At 45.0% G+C, this 24,067-nt stretch overlaps 1 protein-coding gene across 1 annotated transcript; it reads right to left on the bottom strand.

Annotated features, from left to right (window-relative positions):
• Positions 1-4,427: 4,427 nt before the first annotated feature.
• On the bottom strand, positions 4,428-23,369 carry LOC308630027 (NBPF family member NBPF6-like; the record flags this gene model as incomplete). Its single annotated transcript, XM_081258417.1, is given in 19 exon segments — positions 4,428-5,155; positions 6,320-6,525; positions 8,990-9,083; positions 9,089-9,216; positions 12,871-13,129; positions 13,562-13,681; positions 14,928-15,078; positions 15,476-15,672; positions 16,447-16,488; positions 17,426-17,507; positions 17,794-18,030; positions 18,816-18,872; positions 19,500-20,209; positions 20,478-20,589; positions 21,188-21,239; positions 22,165-22,380; positions 22,383-22,519; positions 22,941-23,164; positions 23,328-23,369. Coding segments are annotated over 18 exon segments (3,057 nt in total). The 3' UTR covers positions 4,428-5,155; positions 6,320-6,328.
• Positions 23,370-24,067: the final 698 nt, after the last annotated feature.

Genomic DNA, 24,067 nt, shown 5'->3' with positions numbered 1-24,067 from the left:
AGGGGAGTAGGCGGTGGAGGGTTCCATGGTGTAATGGTGAGCACTCTGGATTCTGAATCCAGCGATCCGAATTCAAATCTCGGTGGAACCTTTCTGTTTAGTTAGAAGAAGGGGATTTTTTTACTCCTAAGATGGGACGTTCTTTCCCGCTCCCGCGTCCCGAGGAGGGGCGATCCTCACGTTCCATGCGGACGGGGCGGGCAGGTAGGGAGACGAGCCCGCGGCGTCTCCCCTGGGCCCTGGCGACTCTGCCCGTCGCTAGCCATCGGAGGCCCCGGCCCCGCCGCCCAGGGGCGCAGTGACTGAGCCGGTGGCACCCCCTCGTCGGGTCACCCTGGGTCTCGAGGGCAAGAGGCAGAGGCTGCGCCCACTGAGTCCTGCCCCGCGAGGGGGCTTCGCACCGCACGTCTTGTAACTAACTGCGCGCTTGTCCCTGTCAGTAAAGGGTCGCGGTGCGGGGCTGTAACGTCGCTGAGTAGCCAGGGTGACAGCGCTTTCTTAGCTTTCGGATCGAGGGTTCCAGACCTGGATGGGAAGTACTGTATTATATTCAAGTGCCCTACTTTATTCCGAATTTTAATTGATTCTATTCCATTTTGTTCCGATTTTTTTCAGAATTTCTCACTCCTAAGTCTAAATTGGACAAGGAAAGCCGCTGTTAGGCTAAGATTTGAACCATGACTCCAGGGAATCTCGTCGTTTCATTCCAAGCTGAGCCCGAAGGAGAAGGCCAAGGATTCCGGCGTCTGAGGAGAGCAGGGATCCCTGACCCACATCCACCCAGGCCTTTGAGACACTTGAGCAGATCTTAAGTCAAGGCTAGACTACAGTGAATATGCCTTGTTTGGTTAGATTTGAGTTGGAAACCACATTCATTTTTTTTTATCATTATCAAATTAAATTAATCTTTTAAATGTCATCTCTAGACATTGAAAACACAATGTAACAAATGAACCTGTGTATGTCTTCTGTGGAACAACCATATTGGATAAGAACTCTCCGAAAAGACCATAAAACACAATAATTTATATATACCCGAGGACTGTGACAAAATTTAAAAAACTGCTTTCCTCAGTTGTGTTATTATTGGCATTGTTGGTATTTATTCTTTTGTCTATATAATGCGGGAGAAAGCAAAGGAGACTGTAAAAGATATTGTGTTTCTATTATGCCCAGTGTCCTTAAAAACAAAAATACTGGTATTAGAGAAAAGAGTTTCAGATGAAAGATAGACGTTCAATAAAAAGCCTGTAGTTCTGAATTTGAATTATGAATGTGAATATATGTGAATACATAAATACATACAAATATGAGTATGTATTTCCTAGCTCTGTCCACTGGAAAAGTCTAGAAAGAAACCAATTCCAATGAGTATCTTTAGGTTACACAATTTGATTTGGGAATATAACGTTTTGCATAAAAAGAAACCAGAGATTCTTAGAGAAATGACTGAGTCCAGGTCAGGGGCAGAAAATATTCAGGATGAGACAGAAGCACCTTGTCATACTGATATCAAGAAAGGTCTCAAGGGCTTCCCTGGTGGCACAGTCGTTGAAAGTCCGCCTGCCAATGCAGGGGACACGGGTTTGTTGCTCCGGTCCAGGAAGATCCCACATGCCGCGGAGCGGCTAGGCCCGTGAGCCATGGCCGCTGAGCCTGCGCGTCCGGAGCCTGTGCTCCGCAACGGGAGAGGCCACAGCAGTGAGAGGCCCGCGTACTGCAAAAAAAAAAAAAAGAAAGAAAGGTCTCAAAGACTATTAGAATCTTATCAAAAGGACGAAGGAGCCAGCTTAAAGTCACTTTCACTGCTGAAAGAGAGGATAATTGGAGTATCAGTAAAGACTATAGTGCAATGAATTGAAATACTTCAATGTGTTTGAAACTTTGAATTCATATTAGCACAGGGGAAAAAAAAAAACAACTTGTGACCACAGAGGATGCTTGGGGAATTGCTCATTAAGCTGCAGTTTTCTTTACAGAGAGTACCACTAAGTAACTAAACAGTATTTAGTATTTAAGGGAAGTTTCTTTTTATACAAGTGTTCCACTTAAATAATACATGACCACGGAATATCACCATTTTACTCCACCATTTTAATGGATCTAGGCCTTGAACGCTGAGGGCTGCTAATATTATTAGAAGAGACACACAGGACTTGATGTGCCTCCTGATCAGAGAGCACACACCATTTCTGAGGTAGTCTTGCCAAGATAGCAAATGTGAATCTCATCAGTCTCTATATCAGCCAGGTCCAAAATAGGGGACACTAGACACATATGGCTATTGAATACTTAGAATATGGCTAGTAGGACTGAGGAAGTGTATTTTAATTATATTTAATTTATAATTCATGTGAATGTAAACTTAAAAGCTGAAGACATGCACAATATTTTTCTATTAAACACAACTTTAAAACTTTGGTAGAATTATATTTCCTTTAATGTGTAGTATTAATTAGCTATGTAGAAGATTATATTTGTATTGTTGTGTGCTTATACTTTTTACTTTTCATTGTGGCTACTAGAAAAATTTTAATTACATATGCGGCTTGCATTTCCATTACATTACAGCACTGCTGTAGATTCTACCACCAAAAAGAAAGTATGGAGGACAGAAGAAATTATTAAAGTACACCCAGTTATACAATTTAGATTGTGGGAATGCTACAGAACAAACAACTCGGTTTCTTCAACAAATGAATGCTTAAAGAAAAGAAAAAAAGGACAGCAAAAGATCAAGAGAGAGCTAGAGCAAGAGTGAGAGAGCAAGAGCAAGAGAGAGAGAGAGGAAGGGAGGAAGGAACAGAGGGAGGAAGGGAGGGAGGGAAGGAGGGAGGAAGAAACTGAGGGGAAACATATGTAAAAGACTTAAACACATATCCTACTGATTACAGTTTGTGGATTTTATTTGGATCCCAAGAAAGAATACTAACAAAAACAATAATGGGAAATTTGAACACTATTTTATGATGTTAAAGATTTTGAATTAATTTATGAATAATTATAATGCTATGATGATAATACTTTCAAAAAGAGTCCTCATTTAGGGAAATATGCTGAACTAATTACAGATGAAATGTGATGTCTGAGATTTGCTTTGAAGAATATAGGAAAAGGTAAGTGAGTGGATTATAGTAAAACAAGTTCAGCCATAAATTGGTATTTGTTGATCGTGGCTGACAAAGATGGGGATATTCTGTTATATAATTCTGTCTATTTTGTGTACTATTGAAAATCTGCATTTGAAAAAAAATGATAGGAGAGCAGAGGTCCACACAGGATAATGGCAGCTGAATCTCTCCACATGCATTTCAGAGGGCTAGGGACTAACAGAGAGAGTCAAGGACACCAGTCAAAACCCTGCCCCAAACAACCAGAGGCCAGAGTGCACTGTGGACTCCAACTGGTTCGTTTTTAGCTATGTCTGGGAGCCACACAGCAGTAGAGGGACCAGCAAAGACTCTGCACATAGAGGAGAGGTCAGAGGGAGGGCATACTCAGGAGGGAATCCTGGTAAAATTACTCACAGAAAGAGTATGTAGATAAACTCAGAGGATGCCTGAGACCTGGTCGACTAAAGCTCTGGTGTCTGGGGAATTGACAGGAAGGGGTTCGACGGTGCAGAGGACCAGAGGGTGACAGTCTTGGGGAGGCACAATTACTGGGATCAGGTGTGAGACCAAGCTGAAGGCAACATCCTTTGGATGCTTGTGGCGAAGAAAAAGAGTGAAGCAACTGGTAGAAATTAAAGATCCTACTGGAAGAAACAGAATACCAGAATCAGGAGACACACCATGGCTTTCCCCAAAACCTTACATCTGCTAGAGTAACTGCACAAGACAGAGACATCTAAACCTAAGATATCGACTAAGCCACTCAAAGCACTCATCTGTTCCTACCTAGAACTGCAGTTTCTCATTCAGGTACACCTAGTCATGTTAAAATGAAAATCATACAGCAGACATTTATTCCAAGGTGACAGAAGAAAAAAGAACATAGAGAGTCAAAAATTTCAGCTCATAAAAAGATTCCCTTCAAAATCAATCACAAAACATAGGAAAAATGTAAAATGGCATCCATATCTGAATTGTTTCTGAACAAAGCATTTGTAGATACACACGCACACACACACGCACACACACACACACAAATACATGGGGAAAAGCTCCAAAATTTCACATAAATACACAGCACAAAATAGTAGACAAGAAAGAAGAAATGAGAAATTAGAATTGACAAAGATTAGAAAAAACTGAAGGAAAAGAAAATTCTCTGAAAAAGAGGCTAAATGACAAGGTACATAAGGGATGATATTTATCTAAAATTATAAGGGATACTGAATTAAAAAATGAAAGCATCAAACAGAATAGAAATGAGTAAAAGATAATGAGAAAGGTTCAAAGAGAAAGTCATAGAGACCTGGGAGAAACAGAACTGGAATGGTCAACTCCTATTAGACATAAAAGATTTTTTTTAAAAAGAAAAAATTTCCTGTGAAGCTCCAGACCACCCTTTGCCCTCAATGTAAAGAAAATAAATTTATATTCTACATCTCAACAGAACTTAAAAACCAAGACCATATTTTTTTAAAAATTAATAAATTCATTGTAGACAAGTCCTTTGTATTCAGTCAAGCTGTCCATGTATCAAAGCAATAGAAAACAAGTATTAAATATACTTAGGGAGTCCTCATTCCATCATCGGAATCTTTAAGGATAAACTCCACTCATCAAGAGTTGACTGAGGAAACTTTTGAGTTTTGTACAGCTGGTCATCATTGAATATATGTAATTGTAGATTTAAGCCAGTGTGTCATGGGGCCCTGCTCTGCAGACAGCCTGGGCATACCCTTGGGCCTCTGCAGGGAGGCTGCTGGCACTCCCAGGGTGGGGCAGCCATCCTGTGCCACTAGGGGGTCTAAAGGGCCCGGTGGGCCCCTCCTCCAGCTCCTACCGCCAGTTCCCTCATTAAAAAGAATGAAGGGGCTTCGCTGGTGGCGCAGTGGTTGAGAGTCCGCCTGCCGATGCAGGGGATACGGGTTTGTGCCCTGTTCCAGGAAGATCCCACATGCCACGGAGCGGCTGGGCCCGTGAGCCATGGCCGCTGAGCCTGCGCGTCCGGAGCCGCAACGGGAGAGGTCACAACAGTGAGAGGCCTGCGTACCGAAGGAAAAAAAAAAAAAAAACTCACCCAGTTTTTATTTTATAATAGCATGATTTAGAACTTCTCAGTAGACCTACACTATTTCACACCATTCTTTTTCTTCTCTCCATCTAGTCCAGCACAGACTTCTTTCCCACTGGCCCTAAGGATTTTTTGGTCTTTCTCTGACACTCTCATATAAATAACTTGTCTTCTCAATTAGATTTGTCTGAAGCAATGATTATATTGGATCCTTGTGTACTTCCCTGGGTCTTCATAAATCTGGCCCAAAATTTATTCACTACAATGCTCTCCTACATTCCTTGGCCTCAGATTCCAACTGAGTTCATTTTTCAGGATTTTTACTGAACATGTAGAAGGAGTAATTTGAAAAAAGGGGAGAGGTCTGAATGCCTATACACTTCATGCTCTTATGCATATTGAAAACCTGGCCTCTGCATCTCCTTTTGGCCATCGTCCCTTTAGGGTGCCATCTACTGTCCTCTACCTACTGCCAGCTCCAGTGAGTCCCTGGAAGCCCCATGCACAGTAGCACAGAATGGCCCACCTGGGGCTGAGGGGAAACCTGACTCCAGGCCAGTCCAGCACTCCCACGTATGACCCAGGTTCTTAGTTTTTGTAATCAGGGCTCTTTTTCCTGTTTCATTTCTTCTTATTCATGTGCAGAAGTTGAGGGTTAAGGGTTTTCCTAGATAAGGTTCTCCAAAAGCCAACCACATGCAAGTGATTCATTAACACATGGTCCTGGTAGAAATAGGCAGTGGAGTTTGGGAGCAGAGAAGAGAGAATAAGGCAAAGAAACCAAGAAAGTGTGTGATATCTGGCAAAATACCATGTTTTCTGTGACCTAAATGATGCTCTTCTGATGAGGAGGACCATGGATCTGGGCTTCCCTGTGGCTAAAAGGAAAGGGCAGAGGGAATATCAGGACAGCAGCTATAGGAACTCAACAGAGTTCAGAGTGCAAACAAGAGATGGAGATGGAAGGGCCTGGCAGGGTGGCAGCCCCCATGGAAAAGAGAGGAAAGAGCAGATGAGGTAGCATCAGCTGTTGAGTGAACAAATGAGGAAGAGAAAAAATAGTGGGTGACTGAGCTATGATCTTAGGTAAAGAGTATAAGGAAGAAGTACATGTAAGAGCCTCAGATGTGATTACCTCTGTACCCTAAGCCTGAAGGCCAGGAAGTCGGCATGCTAGTCTCCACTTGCTGAACAGCAGTTTTCTTTGGATAATCTTCTGTTTCAGGACACTTAAGGCATTAATCTTGCTACAGACCAGACACTCATGCCTGCTGGCAGCTAAGACCTCACCCTCCAGCTTGGGAGAGTTCTTCTTTCCAATGGAAGCATCCAAACCCAGCTCTGAAGATAAAACCACAGCCAACAGGATCTGTTGTTATTCATGATCTTACTATGACTTACTCCCCCACCCAAGAGGGACATCAAGTAAGGAAAGTATCCAGAAACAAGAAAGGCCATCTGAAAGTCTATGGTGAGTGGAAACCAATGGAGACATTTTTATATTTGCTTTTTGTTGATCTTCCTAACACTACCCAGTACTGGTAAGACTACCACAGGGCAAACATGTCCCCAAATGCCCCCCCAAAAAAAAAAGTCAAGAAAAATAAAACTGATTTTAAAAGAGTTCCTAGGTAGAAAAGACAAAGGCAAGAAAATCATGCCAGACATAGGTTGTACTACTGGGAGGGAAGAGATTGTACAGCTCAAGCAAAGTCAAAATTGAAGGAAAACCTCATGATAGAAAAGAACTGGGGAGGTCTAAAACTAGAAAAATTTTCAAATGTGCATCCATATATATTTCACATATATATGTATCCATACTATGTGTAATACGTGTACATACTCAATCTAAATAAGGCATGGAAGATACGATATAATGCAACAACACAAGTGTGTGTGTGTGTGTAATGGAACAAATGCATGAGGGTGTTGAGATACTGAATGGACCATTCTAATATCCTTCTGATGAGCTGAATTTGGAAAAGGAAAAAGAAGAACAAGAAGAATGAGAGAGAAGCTCTGGTGGGTGACAGGAGCTATTAGATATGGGGGGCAGGAATCACTGGGTGGAGGAGTGTGAAAATAAAGGGCATTAAAATTATCCTTTGTGGGCTTCCCTGGTGGCGCAGTGGTTGGGAGTCCGCCTGCCGATGCAGGGGACGCGGGTTCGTGCCCCGGTGCAGGAAGATCCCACATGCCGCGGAGTGGCTGGGCCCGTGAGCCATGGCCGCTGAGCCTGCACATCTGGAGCCTGTGCTTCGCAACAGGAGAGGCCACAGCAGTGAGAGGCCCGCGTAACAAAAAAATATATATATATATCCTTTGCTGCAAAATCTGCTGTGAAGCCTGGATTCATCTCAGGCCTCCGTGGAAAGTGAGTGGGAGACAGAGTGACTGAGCCAGTGGGGTTAGGTCTTGGCTGGTAATGTGGGAAGCCAAGGACAAGAAGAGGAGAGACTAGAGGGAAGAGAAGACAACTAAATACCACAAGACCTAATGGCTCTTGTCAGGGCTACGCATCCCCTACATTCCCTACATTCCCTGAGCACTTTCTATGAGACTCTCCATGGTGCCACAGGGGTGCTCCATCTTATCTCACCTCCACCTGAGGACATGGGTCTCTTCTCATTTCTCAGATGAGGTCATCACCTGAGGGATGAGCACCAGGCAGCCCCAGGCTCCAGTGCAGATGTGGAGAGAGGTGGAGGGTAAGATGAACACGTCCCAGAAGAAATGGATGTGAGGGTTTGGAAGCTCTTTTAAGAAAATCTGAGCAGAGGTGGATCCCAAGGAGAAGAAAACTGAGGACATGGCCATGGAGATGAGTGAAGATGATGAATTAAATGGAGTGGCATATGGCTTCCCTGGTGGCACAGTGGTTGAGAGTCCACCTGCCGATGCAGGGGACATGGGTTCGTGCCCCGGTCCGGGAAGATCCCACATGCCGCGGAGCGGCTGGGCCCGTGAGCCATGGCCGCTGAGCCTGCGCGTCTGGAGCCTGTGCTCCGCAACGGGAGAGGCCACAACAGTGAGAAGCCCGCATACCGCAAAAAAAAAAAAAAAAAAAAAAAAAGGAGTGGCATAAAATAGACCGACCAGTACACCTCATGGGTGAGGGTGGCCCTTTATTTTAAAAAGAGGGGGAAAAGGGAAAATAACCTGGATACGAAAACTAAACTGGAGGCTGAGTTGTGTGGCCAGGGTTTACATTGCTACAGAATGTTACTAACACACTGTTACTGAGAGCGCCTAGCAGGGGAAAATTGACTTGAGGGTGGATGTTGAAAGGAGAGGAAAATACTGGCCAACCTGCCTTTCTGAGGAAGCAAGGGAAGACGGGTCCCAGAGAAAGTGGGGATCAAAAAAGTGCTCTACCTCAGAGGAAACAACACATGTGCAATCATTTTGTAAGTGTTAAAGCACCAAAAAGACACAATGGTTAGATGTTATCTATTCATAGTTGTTATCAAACCATTTTTACTGATCAGGCATTCTGGACATCATGTTGCTTAATATTCCCAACGACCATGGAATGGGGATATAATTTTCCAAGAGTTCAGATGAGGGATGTGAGATGTGAATACCTAAGGAGATAAATAACTTGGCCCAGTTAAACAATCAGGAGTTTGCAAACCCAGGGCCTGAGGCAGAGCTGGTCCTAAATCCCAGGCTCTTGCTCACCTCACTCTGTTAGAGCATCACAGATTTCAACCAGACCTACAGCGGGCATGGGAAAGGCCCCATTGCCCCCTCCAACCTCAACCCTGAGACAACTAGAGCTTCCTAATCCACTTTTATTTTTTACCTAGGAAGAATGGTCTTTGGTTTCCAGAATCAGGGTTGGCAGTAAAGCCCCAGATGGTGGAGGAAAGACCGAGTGTGGCTTTTCTGCGCCCACATCGAAATGCTGGTCCAGCTGCAGTTGCAGATAATTGGTCATGTGGGTGCTTTTCTGCAGCTGTGCTTGTGAACTTTGTACCCCTGGGCCTTGGAAACTCAAAGGCCTTTGGTGACAGTCCTCCCAGGTGTCACCTGAAAGGAAAAGAGGGTTCAGTAGGACCAATCCAAGTTTTCCTGTGCTAATCCCTCCCAGAACACCTGTTTCTGATGTCCCTGCCTATGAGTGAAACCACCCAATAACCCAGACAATAAAGGCAGACATCATGTACATGAAGGAGATGTCGTTTTTATGGCTGTGCCTGGGGATGCTGAGATGGCAGGTGCTAGGCTGCAACATCCTTGAAATGAAAAATCACCCACTTGAATCTAGAGGGCTTTGGATGGCATATGAGGTCACGCCTATTATTCAGCTATTAGCCTTAGTCCTGTAGCCTAGAGAGAAGGCTCTAAACAGGCCTCATGGCATGCGGGAGAAAGAGTTGTTGATATCTACCCACAAGAATAAAAGTAAAGGGGAAGAAGTATGGCCTAAAGCCTTCAGGTACCAATAGAAAAAGGAATTGAGAATCTACAGTATATGGACCAAGTTAATAGAATGCTTCACAGTTCTGGAACCTTTCAAACTTCCTTACGTTTAATTTTTGTTTACCTTTCCACTCACCCATACATGTGTATATTCTATTGCCACATGGGGCAGAGTGGGGACGGATGGTATTAGCAGATAGAAGTAGTGTAGTAGAGGCCTGAATCCCTCATTGGAAGCTTAGGTACACAACCCTCCAGTGGGGTCTGGAAAGTTCTCCTAATCAAATATTTTGATATTTCTCCTGTGAAATGAACACATTCTCAGAACGTGGGCTAACCAAAGGTATCAAGTACCCTCATCCAGTCCAGGTCAGGCTCAGGTGGGGTCATGGCCCACAGGACCTGCTCCAAATTGCTGTGGGCCCCCCCTCCTCCCCCCATACATCCTCATCCTCAGCGAGTTTTGCTTAACTGTTTCTTTACAGTGTCTCATACATCTGTTACCACTTAGTCTTCCAGAGAGCATCCATGACTGACTCTCATCAATGATTCATCCAGTCTCCTTCCAACTGCTTTTTCTGATTCTGTCCTCTCCACACTACCAAGGGTCACCTGTCTTATTACCCCCAAATCCTGTTTCATCACATGCTCCTCGGCTTGTGGAAATTCATCCTCCCTCCTCTACTACACAGACTCTAAACTCCTCACCTGCCTTTGTGGTCCTCCTGCCTTCTGGCCCCTCTTTCTTCTGCAACATCACTTCCCACAACTCCCTTCTACAAATCCTCCTGGACTCGGCTGGCCCCTCCCTCACCCCAGCCCTGCACCAGGAGCCTCTCTGAGCTTCCAGGGCTTTTTCCACAAGCAGATCTCTCAGTCCAGCGTGCCCTTCCTATTTCTTCCAGGCAGAGTTCATTAATCATTAATCATCAATTTTAGGACACTTAATCAGATTTTATGATAATTCACATTGGGCTGAAGGGTAAAACCTCTTAAATTAACAAATCTGGTGGGTGAAAGAATTGTCACAACCTGGTAACCCCATCCTCCAATGTGATTTTGAATCAATGTCTAGGATTGTTTTTAATTATCACTGTGTAATTTCATCACGTAATTTTATTTGTCTACCTATGCTTTGAATATTCTTTGCATTTGCATGGGAAAAGGACAAAACATTTTATCAAACATCGACAGTACTGACCAATATTATTACTCTGTGGGGAAGGCTCCAATACAAGGTCAAGTTGTAATTTAAAAATCAAGTGTTTGTATGGTTTCTACAGGGTTTCTCCTTGTACAGAGCGGATGGGGCAGACCCGACAACCTGTGCCCATGCTGCTGCATCACAGCTAGCCACACTGTCCTCAGGTTATCATCAGAACCCAGACACAGGTGGATCTGTGTATTATTTACATGTTCCATTCATTCCTCTCAGCCCATCTGTCTGGGGGAATTTGGCCTCTCCTGGCCCATTCTGAATGATGGCCTGGCAGGGCTGTGCCATATCACTCACATCTCACTTCTGAGACGTGTGTCTGAGAATTTCTTCTCCTCCTCATGGAAACTCAGACCCAGCTGTTGGTGTTTCTGAGATAGAGCTCTGCAGCTGTTTAAGGGCATCAGCACAGCCAAATTCAAGGCCTCCCTGGACCCTGAGTGAGAGCAGATAATTCTGGGGGCAGGAGGTTCTGGGAGACATGAACCTCTCACCCCTTGCTGATTGTCCACGGAGAGCTTCGTGGAGCTGTGGCTTCACCTGGAGGGGCTGGATGAGGGGCTGGATGAGCAGCCGGCTCTGCTCACGGGACAAAGTGCACTGATGGATTAGGAGCTGGCAGATCTGAGCGAGGGACCACAGGAGTTCTCTGCGCCAGTCTGGCAACTTTGTGTTTAAGATTCAGATAGTTTCAAATCATTTGGTTCAGGGCAAAAAGGAAAAGGTGAGCAACATGCTCTCTTAGTCGCTGACGGGTCCGACTGCTGAGGAGTGGATAGAGCGTGAGCCAGGGAGTCAGGCCAAGGAGAGACCAGTGTCCCACAGCCCAGTGGCCGGGAGTCTTGGGCAAGTGCAGGGACCTTGATGAGCCTCAGTGCCCTCGGCTCTACCATGAGATAACACACCTACCTGAGAGTGTCCCACGAGGACTGAATGGGTTATGGCTCACATGGAGCTTGCTTAGTAAGGTGCGTGGTATACAACAGATGCACAATAACCATGTGTTCCATTTCTGGTTTGTGAACTACTGTAATCCTGAGAAAGACTTTGCTTCTCTGTACCTCAGGGAGGAACAGGAAACAGGAAAGAAGATGGTCCCAATGTGAAAAGGCACACACTGAACAAGAACCATTTTTCATGGCCAATTTAATTATAAAAGAAGACAGATATAGTCCAATCCAAATGCTTCTCATAGAAGAAAAGTCAAAAAAATGCCCGAGAAGTAACGCAAACCAGGGTTTAATCTACACACCCCATGAACTGCTGCCCAAGGGGATCTTGCTCATAAATTAGGCCAATAACCCCATCAGGTGTACAGGTTGTGGATAGTTTCCATGAGATTATGCCACTGAGACTACACACATGACTGAAACTATAACCCACACATGGAAGGCTCATTGTTGCCATACAAAGGAGGAGAACCATGGCTATTTCTGAAGGTTGGGACACCAGAGCCAGATCTTTGGCTTCATGGAAATCACAGGGTATGGACAGGATTTTATATTCAGGATCTGGTATGCAAATGCTTCATAGGGAGGTAGGCAGCCCAGGGAAAAAGCCTGGAGCTGGCAAACAATATAACAGACACTGCAAATATGGAGCAGACTGCAAACGTGTGGAAAGCCAGAGACTTTGTAAGAAACGTCAATAAATAAAATTAGAAACATAATTTCATGAGTATGAGGATCCTTATCTTGAAAAAAGAGAGGTCTGTTAAACAAATTCCTGCAGGTGAGACCATGGCAGCCGAGATCCTGCCCTTACCCCTCCACTTCCCCTCTCTAGCCTGACTTGATACCGAATGCCTGCACTGGTGAGGGGGGTCCAGGTGACAGAAGTCAGCCTGGGACAAGAAGAATGAAAAGGCACATGATGGATGCCTTTTAAAAATTAAATCCAAGAACGTAATTCAAATCAACATGAGTCTGAGGACCTGTTTACGGGGATGCCGCTCATAGCCTGTACTGGTTGTTGTATACAAAGAATACAGATGCTACCTCGTGGCCTACTAGGATCTTAATGCTCTTTATAATGGGAGTACTCACCATTTACATTTGGAGCCGAGGAGAGCTCCCGTTTATCTGACTGGAATGAGGCACTTGTGTAAGGCGTACAGGAGTCTGACAGACGATGGCCAATAGAACCAGCCAAATCACATTCATCCAGTGAGTCCTGCTGGACTTCATTCTCTTCTACCACCAGCAGCTTCAGACTGAGCTTTGTGGGGTCGGGAGGACTGATGATTAAACAGCAAATATTCGTGAACACGGAGTCCGGGCGGGTTTTGATGGGAGGGTTAAGGGACTGGTCATGTTATGGGTTTGGTGTGCGTTGTGTTGGAGAGTTTCAACCGAGGAGGTCAGTAGACGGATCTGGACCAGCCATCTCGGTCCTTGTAATATTAAGCCAAGAACTGCAGACTAACACTTCGGGTATAAGCTCAAAGCAAAGTTTACTTAAAGCATAGACACACTCTCGGAGAGAGAGCGGACTGGCTTCTGCGAAGTGAAACCAGCCCAGCTATACGGGCGCGGGGTGTTTATAAGCGCTTTGAACCCAAGGGTAGGAGTTGGGTTAACATCCAGTGACAGGGTCTTGTCACGTGAGTGACGGGTTATACTGGGCATGCTTTTACCCATAATTCCATGTTTTTATCCAAATTCGCTAAGAAAAGCCCATGGCGGGGGTGGGGGGGATTGAAACCACATGTAAATTCTATTATAATGATGACATAACGAGGTTGGGGTTATCTCCGTTATCGCTTGGCTCAAACTGCGCCTGCGTGCCTCGGGGAATTCCCCTTCGGCCAGGTGCTTCCTGCTGCTTCAGGACGTGCTGACCGCTGTAGCTAGCTGCCTGACAGTCACAGAAAAGAAATGGGAAGTCCCCATAAAGGGAGGTATAACAATCCTCTCCTATCTAGGGCCGGAGGGTGCTTGCAAAGGGAAAGAGAGAGAGAGGGAGGGGGAGAAAGTGAGCATGAGGTGCTCTGAGCACTGATCAGAAACGAGCCCAGGAGGAAGGAGACTGAACTACCCCAGTACACAGTAGTCACATCACACATGCCCTCAGAAACCATAAAGGCGGCTTCAACTATAGCATAAGTTTTTGGTGAAATTTACATGTAGCAGCCAAGTGAACAGGCTCTGGCCTCCTAGAAGTCCTGTGTCTTCAAGGCCAATTTCTCTAATACTGAGATGTGACACGAATTTTTTTTCTCATTCCTTTCCTTGCCATCAAATACCTGCCAGTGTGGTAAGGCCAAACAGGCAGAGGCAGATATGCATCTCATGCTGCTTTTAATAAAACGGAGAGAACAGGAGACTGCAAGAAATCGGGTGGCTGATTAGTACCCCTGCATCAACTGACTGTAGGTTACTATAATTGAGAGGGGTTCATAAAGGGGCCTATACAAGTACCACAATGAAAACAGACAACATTATTAAAAGGGATACTTTGTGGTTGTCAGAATGGAAGAAATACACATAGTCAGCACTTTCAGATTTCCCTGCATCTGAGATGACCAGATGTCACCACTGAATTAAGACCCATGTTTCTTCATAGTTACCTAGAACAGATAAGGTCTTGGTCTTCCTCTTCCTCAAGAACAGTACAATTTCCTATGGATAAATTCAGACAGGGCCGGAAACATTAAGCAGATCATCCTGTATATGATAATAATCCAGTATCCAATACTACCATGGGGACAAAAACATCACCAGTGGGACGATAGGATATTTTAAGAAGAATATTCCAGGAGGCCTCAGGTTGTGTCTTGTGTACCTGCCTTGGTTTGCTTTCCTGAGCCATCAGCCAAGATCTCCCTGACCTGGTAGATCCTCACCACAGTATCCTCTTCCAAGTCTGAGTAAAAAGTTAAACACATCTTTCCCCCACAGATTCTGGGGAATAGCTCACCTGCATTCTAACAGAATACTGTAATATTCAGGCTTTTCTCATCATACGCTGGCTGGTTTAGCAGAATGATGGACGGAATCTACAAAATCTTGAATCAAAATGAATGTTTGTTGCTACACTGAATCTTTGGCCATTCATGGGGTAGGGAAATGCCAGGGCTCTGCCTTGGTTCATGGAAACATACAAACAAGGTGATGGTAGAGGTCTTCGTGTCCTGGTGTTCAGATGACTGCTTCACTAAGGCAGCCAACTTAGAGGAGACAGACACTGGGGATGACAGCAGTGACACAAGGGAAACAACAAATCCAAAGATGGAATTAAGGCTGTCAACGTCTCTGGAAAGGCACAGAAATTCAAGGGACATTTTTTGGGTATGAAAATGGGAGGCTTGTACGTAAGAAGAGATATTTCATGGGAATCAGGAAAAAAGACAGTCATCCTTGTGCACTTGCACACCTGCAAGTGAGTGAGTTTGTCACACCTGCCTTGGTCCATTATCTAACTTGGGGCCTGACCCATAGGCTTGGCCTGGATGAAGAAGAGAGTACAGCTCTCTGACCCACCTGATGTCTGTGCTTAAAACTCTATCATAGAGCCTGATTCAAATCACTATGTCTACAGAGCTTGTACACAGGGATGACAAATCTCAGCACTGCCTGAGGCATGGGATACAAAGAATATAGAGTCTACCTGGGAGTCCAGTTGGAGTTTTATCACATTGATAAAGAATACTCAGTGGTTACATCCCGAGCATAAGAGACATCCACTTCCTCAAATGAGAAGAAGGCAGCACTTGTATAAGGCCAGAAGGAGTCTGACAGACCAGGAAGAACTGAGTAAATCAAATAGTATTCATCCAATGAGTGCCATGGGACACCATTCTCTACCATCTGTGGCAGCTCCCTGCTGAGCCTGGTGGGGAGGCAGGACTGAAGATTAACCCAAGAGGGATCAGCAATCATAGAGTCCTATCTGGTTCTGATGGCATGTTTAAGGGAGTGGTGAAGCAAGCCAAGGGCCTGATCCTTTAAAGAGGGAAAAACTCCCTTTTGTGTGGGGGACAGAGTGTGTTTTTTCACAGGGGCAGGAAATAGAAAGGACACTAGGTGCCCAGTGCTCTGGCCAAATAACAAGCTGATGAAGAAAGAGACTGAATTATCTCTGGATGGTACAGTCATGACTCACAACATATAGAGTCACGTATCAGTGGCTTTCACCCTTTCATTTACATTGCATTGAGTGTCATATGGAACGGGCAAGTGCATACAGTTTTGGGGCATCCTGGTATCTCAGAAATCTCATGCCATTGAGGCCTCTCTAAATACTGTGGCATGGTATAATAATATTATGGTCTATTTACATTTCTTGCTATGACATACATGCCAACATGCTAACGCCAAACAGGCAGAAAACAGATATGCATCTCACTCTATAAACCACACTGGAGATAACAAGTGAGTGCAAAAAAATCACTCTGACTTAGTTTACCTGGGTCAACTGGCTTGGGTTATAAACTTGAGAAGTTAATAAGAAATGGGAAACAATATAAGTACCACAATGAAAGCAGAAAACATTACAAAAAACGATAATTCGTGGTTGGGAAAATTGATGATACAATATATTCAGCACTTTCTGCTTTTCCCTGGACCAGAGACCTGCAGATGTCATCATTGTATTAATGGCCCACAAATATTCAAAATTACCTTGTGGCAATAGCCACTGGTCATTGTGATCAGTTTGGTTTTCTACAAATAAATTAACAGGACAGTTACATCAGGCAAAATCCCTTCACAAATGCCCAATCCTGTGCCAATCTTCACAGTGTGATAACAGGCTATTGTGAGAGAAATAGTCCAGGAGGCCCCAAACAGAGCCTCATAAGAAGGCACTGGGTTTCCTTCTTGAGCCACTGGACAAATTTCCTTGATATGACAGGTCATCCTCAGAGTATCCTATGTCCCGAGTCTGTGCAAACGGCTAAACAAATCCTTTTCCCCACAGATCCCGGGGAAATACCCAGCTACCATCCTAGAGCGTTGCTGTAATAGTCAGGCTTTTCTATCTGAAATGCTGTTTGTTAATGGGTTAGATGAATTATACATTGAGATTAGATGGGAGTGGAATCTACACACCATCAAGTCAAAAGAATCTTCAGGGACTTCTCTGGTGGCACAGTGGTTAAGAATCCGCCTGCCAATGCAGGGGACATGGGTTCGAGTCCTGGTTCGGGAGGATCCCACATGCCACCTAGCAACTAAGCCCGTGCACCACAACTACTCAGCCTGTGCTCTAGAGCCCGCAAGCCACAACTACTGAGTCCTCGTGCCACAACTACTGCAGCCTCTGCACCTAGAGCCCGTGCCCTTCAACAAGAGAAGCCACCGCAGTGAGAAGCCCATGCACGGCAACGAAGAGTAGCCCCCGCTCACCGCGACTAGAGAAAGCCTGCGTGCAGCAACAAGGACCCAACGCAGCCAAAAATAAAATAAATTTATAAAAGCAAAAAAAAAACAAAACAAAAGAATCTTCAATACTACAAAAAAACAATGGCTGGGAACTTCCGGGACCCTGCCTTGCTTCAGAGAAACATACCAAGGATGACAGTGGGGTTTATGTTCTGGTTTCAGAAGACTCTGGACAAGATAACACAAATGAAAGGAGATAGACTGTGGGTTGACAGACGTGAATCAATGTAGTGACATCTCCAAAGATAGAAACAAGACTGCCATCAGACTCAGACACATAAGGGGACTCAGGGACATTGCTCAGGAATGAAAATTAGAGCATTTCATTCGCGATAAGACAATTATTCAAAATTAGGAGGCCTGAAAGTTACTTCCTGTGCCACAATGTAGAGGTACATGTGAGTCTGGCAGGACCACCTTGGGTCCAGTGATTTGCCACAGGGACAAACAAGACTAGGAACTGAGAAAAGTTCACTAACTTGTAGAATGTCTTATTTTAAATGCAGTTGTAGAGTCTGGTTCAAACCAGCCTTCAATATGTAAGCATACAGTCTATCTAAGTGGATTAATTCTCTCAGAGTAGACTAACAAAGATAACGCAGATTACCTGGGAGACCAGTTGAAATCTCATCCTCTTTAGCATGGGAGCAACCACAGGCTCCATCCAGAGCAGACCCCACTTTCTCTTCATCGAATGCAAATTTTTCATCACTGTAAGGCTGGTAGCAGTTAGAACCTTCCTGGGGAGTTGAAGGAGCCAAAACACATTCATCTTGGGATTCCTGGAGCACTTCCTTCTTTTCAACATCCTGTAGGTTCACGCTGTGTCAGGTGGCAAAGGGATGACAGAAGATTAAACTAAGAGGAGCAGACACCATGCTGTCCTAGCTGGTGCTGATGGAAGGCATAGGGAGTGGACACAGAAGGCAAAGGGGAAGTCCTCTTAAAGAAGGAAATAATTATCCTCTTGTATGTGGAGTGTGGCTTCCATGGTTGGGAGAGGGAGAGACCAGCAGATGCTCTGGCCACACAACCAGCTGTTGAAGGAGGAGACTGAACTCTCCCTGCATGCTATAGTCATGACCCCCAGCACACAAGGAGGACCAAGATAGTGGTTCCAACTTGTGTGCATACATTGTGTTGATCTGTATATGCAGTGCCCAAGTGAATACAGCTTTTGAGGAATTATAGACTCTAGATATTCTGCCTTCAGGAACTATTTTCTCAGTATTTTGTTATAATATGAATTTCTTCTAGTTTCTTCACTTGCAATCAAATATTCACCAACATGCTGATGCCAAACAGGCACAAGGCGATATGAATCTCACTCTGCTGTTAACCACACAGGAGAGAACACTTGATTACAGGAACTCCCAAGTTTGGCTATTTCACCTGGGTCAACTCACTGTACGTTACTATACTTGAAGGATTAATAAAGTGAAACCCACAGAACTACTGCAATGAAAATAGACAACATTGTTGAAAGGGATATTTGGCTGTTGACTGAATGGATGAAAGAGTTCTATTTAGTAATTCTGTTTTCCCCTGGATTTGAGGTCTCCTGTTGTCACCATTGACATTCACAGCCCACAAATCTTCAGAATTACCTGGGGGACATTGGCTCTTGTCCATCCACTTGCTTATGATCATTTTGATTGTCTAGTAAGAAATTCAGAGGCAGTGGGTCACAATAAGCAAATCACGCCTCACACATACCTACTCAGTGAACACACCACAAGGACATTAATATTCTCAGTGCAAGAACATAATACATTAGCAGAGACATTCCAGGACACTTAAGTTAAGTCTTAGAATTAGACTGGACCCCAGACCCATCAGGGAAATTTTCTTATTGATCTGGTAGAGCACTCTCCCAATATCCTTTGTTCTGAGCCTGTATAAAGTTAATAATATATTTTCCCCAGTGATCCTAGAAAATGAGCTGAGTTATTTTCTAGAATTGTTTCTACAATATTGGTTAGTCCCATCAGATTATGTGGCTGCTGATGGTTTAGAGGAATTTATACTTGAGACTAGAGTGATGGATGAATTGTATAAACCCTCAAACCAAAAAGAATCTTTGGTGCAACACAGAAACCATGCCCATTCAAGGCTGAAGGGACTGCCAGAGCCCAGCCTTGCTTCATGGAAACATCCAAACAAGGCAGTGGTACAGCTGTCTGTCCTGGTTTTCGGATGACTGCTTAGCTAACAGAAGCCAACATAGCGAAGATGGAGACTGGGACTGAGAGCAGGGAAACCAGGGAAACAACCTTTCCTAATGTATGTGCAAGTCTGCCATTGTGTCTGGATAGGGATAGAAAGGCCAGGGACATTGTACAAAAAAAACAAAAATTAGATCATTGCCGGTGACAAGACACATTTGATCCAAACTAGGTCTGACAAACACCTCCTGTGGATTTCCACCCAAGGTGGATGAGAGTTTTGTCACATCTGATTTGGGTCCAAATGCCTGACACTGGTGCCAGGGTGCAAAGGCATGACTGGGGCCTAGAAAGGGATAAAGGCTCCCTGAGCCACCTGATGTCTGTGTTTCATAATAGATCCCTTTCCCTGACTTAAGCAAGATGTGTCTATAGGGACTATCTTCAGAGATGAACTTCCTCAGTCTACACGGGTATGGGGAACAAATATGGAGGCTACTTGGGAGATCAGTTGGAATTTCATCCTCTTTAGCATGGGAGCAACCACAGGCTCCACCTGGAGCAGGGCCCACTTGTGATTCATCAAATGCAAATTTGCCATCACTATAAGGCTGGTTGCAGTCAGAACTTCCTTGGAGAATTGAAGGAGTCAAAACACATTCATCCTGGGATTCCTGAGGCACTTCCTTCTTTTCAACCTCCTGCAGCTCCACGCTGTGCCAGGTGGGAGAGGGATGACAGAAAATTAAACGAAGAGGATCCGACCCCAAGCTGCCCTGGCTGGATTTTTTTTGTTTTTTGTTTTTGTTTGTTTGTTTGTTTTGCGGTATGTGGGCCTTTCACTGTTGTGGCCTCTCCCGCTGCGGAGCACGGGCTCCGGACGCGCAGGCCTAACGGCCACGGCTCACGGGCCCAGCTGCTCCACGGCATGTAGGATCTTCCCGGACCAGGGCACGAACCCACACCCCCCGCATCGGCAGGCAGACTCCCAACCACTGTGACACCAGGGAAGCCCCCTGGCTGGTTTTGATGGGAGGCATCGGGAGTGTCAGAGAAACCAAAAGGGCAATCCCATTAAAGAGGGAAGGAACTATCCTCCCACACGTGAAGTGGAGTGTGGCTGCCATGGGGCAGGAGAGGGAGACCAGCAGGTGCTCTGTGCACTGGCCACACAACGTCTGATGAGGAGTGAGACTCAACCATCCCAGTATGGTACCTTCAGGAACATGAAACACAAATGAACTTCCATACCAGATGCTACCCCCATGGTCCTAAGTCATGTTCAATTTAAGATAAAGTAGTCAAGTGAATATGGCTATTAAGGCATTATAGACTCCCAGAGATATTATGCGTTTTTAGGAATAGAAAGGCCTCCGAGGCTTCTTTCTCTTACTATTGTCACATGACAACCAATTTTTTTTCTAGATAGTTGTCCTGATGCTTAATTTTTCTGGTTACTTCTCTACTAATTCCTTTGCTAGGTACCTTTCTCCCAAGGACCTAAAACAACTGTGTAGGAGTAGATATTTATCTCACCTTGAAGTTCCTTTAGGAGCAAATAGATATTCTGTGTGTGTGCAGGAAATCCTAAGGGTGGTGCATTCACCTTGGGTCGTACATACAAGTAGCACGGAGACAACAGACAACCAAGTTAACACGGCCATTTTTATGTGGGTTGAGTGAAGTAAATCAATACAATCTGCAGTTTTGCTTCTCCTTGCATCTGTGACTCTCTTGACCTCACTTACTGTTCTTTCTGTGACCCTGTCCATAATTTACCTACCCATTACCAGCTGCTGCTAGTTCACTGTTACCTGGGTGTGAGTGTCTCTTCTGCTTGTTCATCCTCCTCATCTTCATGAATTTCTGCAGACAAATTCAGAAATATCCAGTCAGCTTCTTTCCACTTCACTCACTACCAACACAGCAACTCACATGGTCATAAGAGTCATAAATACCTATGTATGAATTAGTACTGTATGGAAGTTCTAATGCATTGTCTTTAAACAATTGCCCTAGCATGGATATCTGATCCATCAGGCAGTCTGACTCTAAACCAGAGGATCACCATCATGACACCTTCTGCCTGAAATTGGACAAACATTTTAAGTGTCCTTCCTCCCTTATATCACTGCATACTTGTCCACCTTCCATCTTGACTTCTACAGCTGGATCATCCATCCTGCCACAAATTCTGCCAAAGACACAGGCTCTATAAATCTTCACAGCTCTCACAAGATCCCCTCCTTTCTCTAAGGAGAAGAACCATGTCCCACATCCCCCAACCTGGGAACATCCTGGGCTCTTCAAGGTGGCTTCTGTTGGTTATCAAGGGAAAGTCTCTCTATGGAAAGTGGTCCAGTCTAAACAACTTTCCCAACACCGAGTCTGACTACATCAAGTACCTTATCTGGCACCACACAGTGAAGGGCTTTCTTTTTTCTGCAGTGCATTTGTAAATATTTCCCCATTTCATCACTACAGCTACCATCAACAGATTATTTGATCCATTTTACAGAAGAGGAAACAGATACTGGGATAGGAAAAAATCAATCACTCACTCACCGTTACTAAAGACAGCCCTCAGGCTGGACCCTGGGAACTTTCATGCTTAGTCCAGGGCTCTTTTCACTCTAACAAGCTGCCTCTTGTCACATCGTCCTTTCTGTGCTTTAACACTGGGCGGATGCTGCCTCCTGCCCCAAAGGCCATGGTCCATCAGGGAGGAATCAGACAGTTGGAATACTATGCCCTCCACCCTGTGCATTTCTCCTCTGTTCTCCCACTCAGCCAGTCCTGCTCCTATCATAGCCGCAAATGGGACATGAAACAGGAAAGCTGATAAAAAACATTCCTAGTGCAGGTGTGGAGTCTCTTGTGAGCAGGGGACCTTGGAGCAGCTCAGTGTTATCAGGTACTGTGGCCCCCTTAGCTGGGCTGAGCTTGTGGGCAAGGTGCTCTGCCAGCCTGTGTCCCTCAGTCAGCCGCTCTTGGAAGTCCTGCCCCGGTGGTTGTCGAGGTCGTCGTGGGTGAGGAGGTCCTTGAGGTGCTGCTGGAATAGACCAGAGTCATCTTTCACTTCCCGTAATGTCCACTGTAACCGGGTCAGCTCTCGTGCCTCACTTCGAGTTAGGATATCACAGGTCCTAAGGTGGGACAGAAGATACAATTTTAAAATGCAAAGATGACACACTCCTAGGGATTTCTGTGAGAACATCCCCAAGCAGTGTGGACAGATACAGCTGGTGTGAATTGGAAAAAAACATGAGAATGACAGGGTCAAGAATGGATGACAAGGTGTAGTCAGTCAGGAGGGGGCTGTGATTTAAGGTAAATGAGGTATTGATTGCACAACATTGTGAGGGTACCAAATGCCACTGAGTTGTTCACTTGAATTTGGTGAATTTCATGATATGTGATTTTAAGTCAATAGTGTTTTTAAAAGCAGAGTAAATGAGGCTCTGAGTAACAGTTGGAGTCCATAATTCACCAACTGGTGTTCTCCTGCTGGTTTATAAATATTGTGCCATGTGCCTGCCATGAACATCTCTGCCCTCCTTACCTCACCTCTCAGCTTGTGTGGGCTTCTCTGCCAGCTTCTCCGCTAGCCTCAGTGCCTCAAACAGCAGCTTCTCCCCCAGCACAGATTCAATGATGTCCTTAAATGCTTCATACTCTGAGGAAAGAGAGACGCTGCCTCGGGGGAAAGCTGGACAGGCTGCTGTGGTCACTGCCTTCAAGGGAAGAGGCAGGGTCCATCCCAAGGACAGATGTAACTTCGGTACCAGGCTCTACGCAGGGATTTCCACATCTGATTCCCCAGCCTCCCACCTGCATGGCATTCGGTTACTCCCTGTTTTAGAGGTAAGGAAACAGAAGCTCCAGGGCACAGAAAGTAACTAGACAAGATGAACTGGTGTTTGGCAAACTGACACTGAATCCTGGGCCACTTACCAATACTTTCAGCCTCTTAGGTGAAACGCTGAGCAGGAGCATTCCTGGTGATTCCTGTGTGGTTGGGAAGACCCCTAGGACTATAGGACTGATGGTTCCCTTGTGCTGGGATTTCAGTAATGAACAAGTATCTCAAAGGTAAAAAACTCACCTGGCTACACTTGTGTGAAAGAGAATACATGAAACCATAAGGACCTGGGAAAAAATGTGCCCAAATACTATGAAAGTTTGTGTTATTAGACATAGAACTTGAACTTACTGTGTTACACTGGGCCAGGGACTATTGTCAGAGCTTTGTCCAAATTTACTCATTATTCATTACAACTCATACAGGTAGCCCATGGTTTCAGTGAGGAGCAGACTCATCCTTAAGCTCCTTTTAAGCAGGTACTATCCCCTGCTTCCTCCAGTGTGTAACCACCATGTCACCCCAGGGTAACTAGCACAGGGCTTTGCCAATGGGACCTCAGGGAAACTTGAACTGATGGAGTTCATCAGCCCCAGTCGTTTAGCCAACAGTGATGTAGGATCAGATAGAGAACAGAAAAGATTCCAATTGACACAGTTTAGCTTGTTCCTGAGAGAAATAGGCAGTTCAGTGCCTGAACCAAGAATCAGTATCTGGGATTTTAACTCTAATCTCACCCTACAACTCACCGCAAACCTGGAAAAGTGGCTCAAGTCTTTGTGCCTGAGTTTCCCCATCCTCAGGGAACTGAGGGTAAAATAGCCACTTCTAC

The sequence above is a fragment of the Mesoplodon bidens genome (genome assembly GCF_964165515.1).
Source record: "Mesoplodon bidens genome assembly, chromosome: 2".
NCBI lineage: Eukaryota > Metazoa > Chordata > Mammalia > Artiodactyla > Ziphiidae > Mesoplodon > Mesoplodon bidens.
This window is presented reverse-complemented; position numbering and strand designations above follow the sequence as displayed.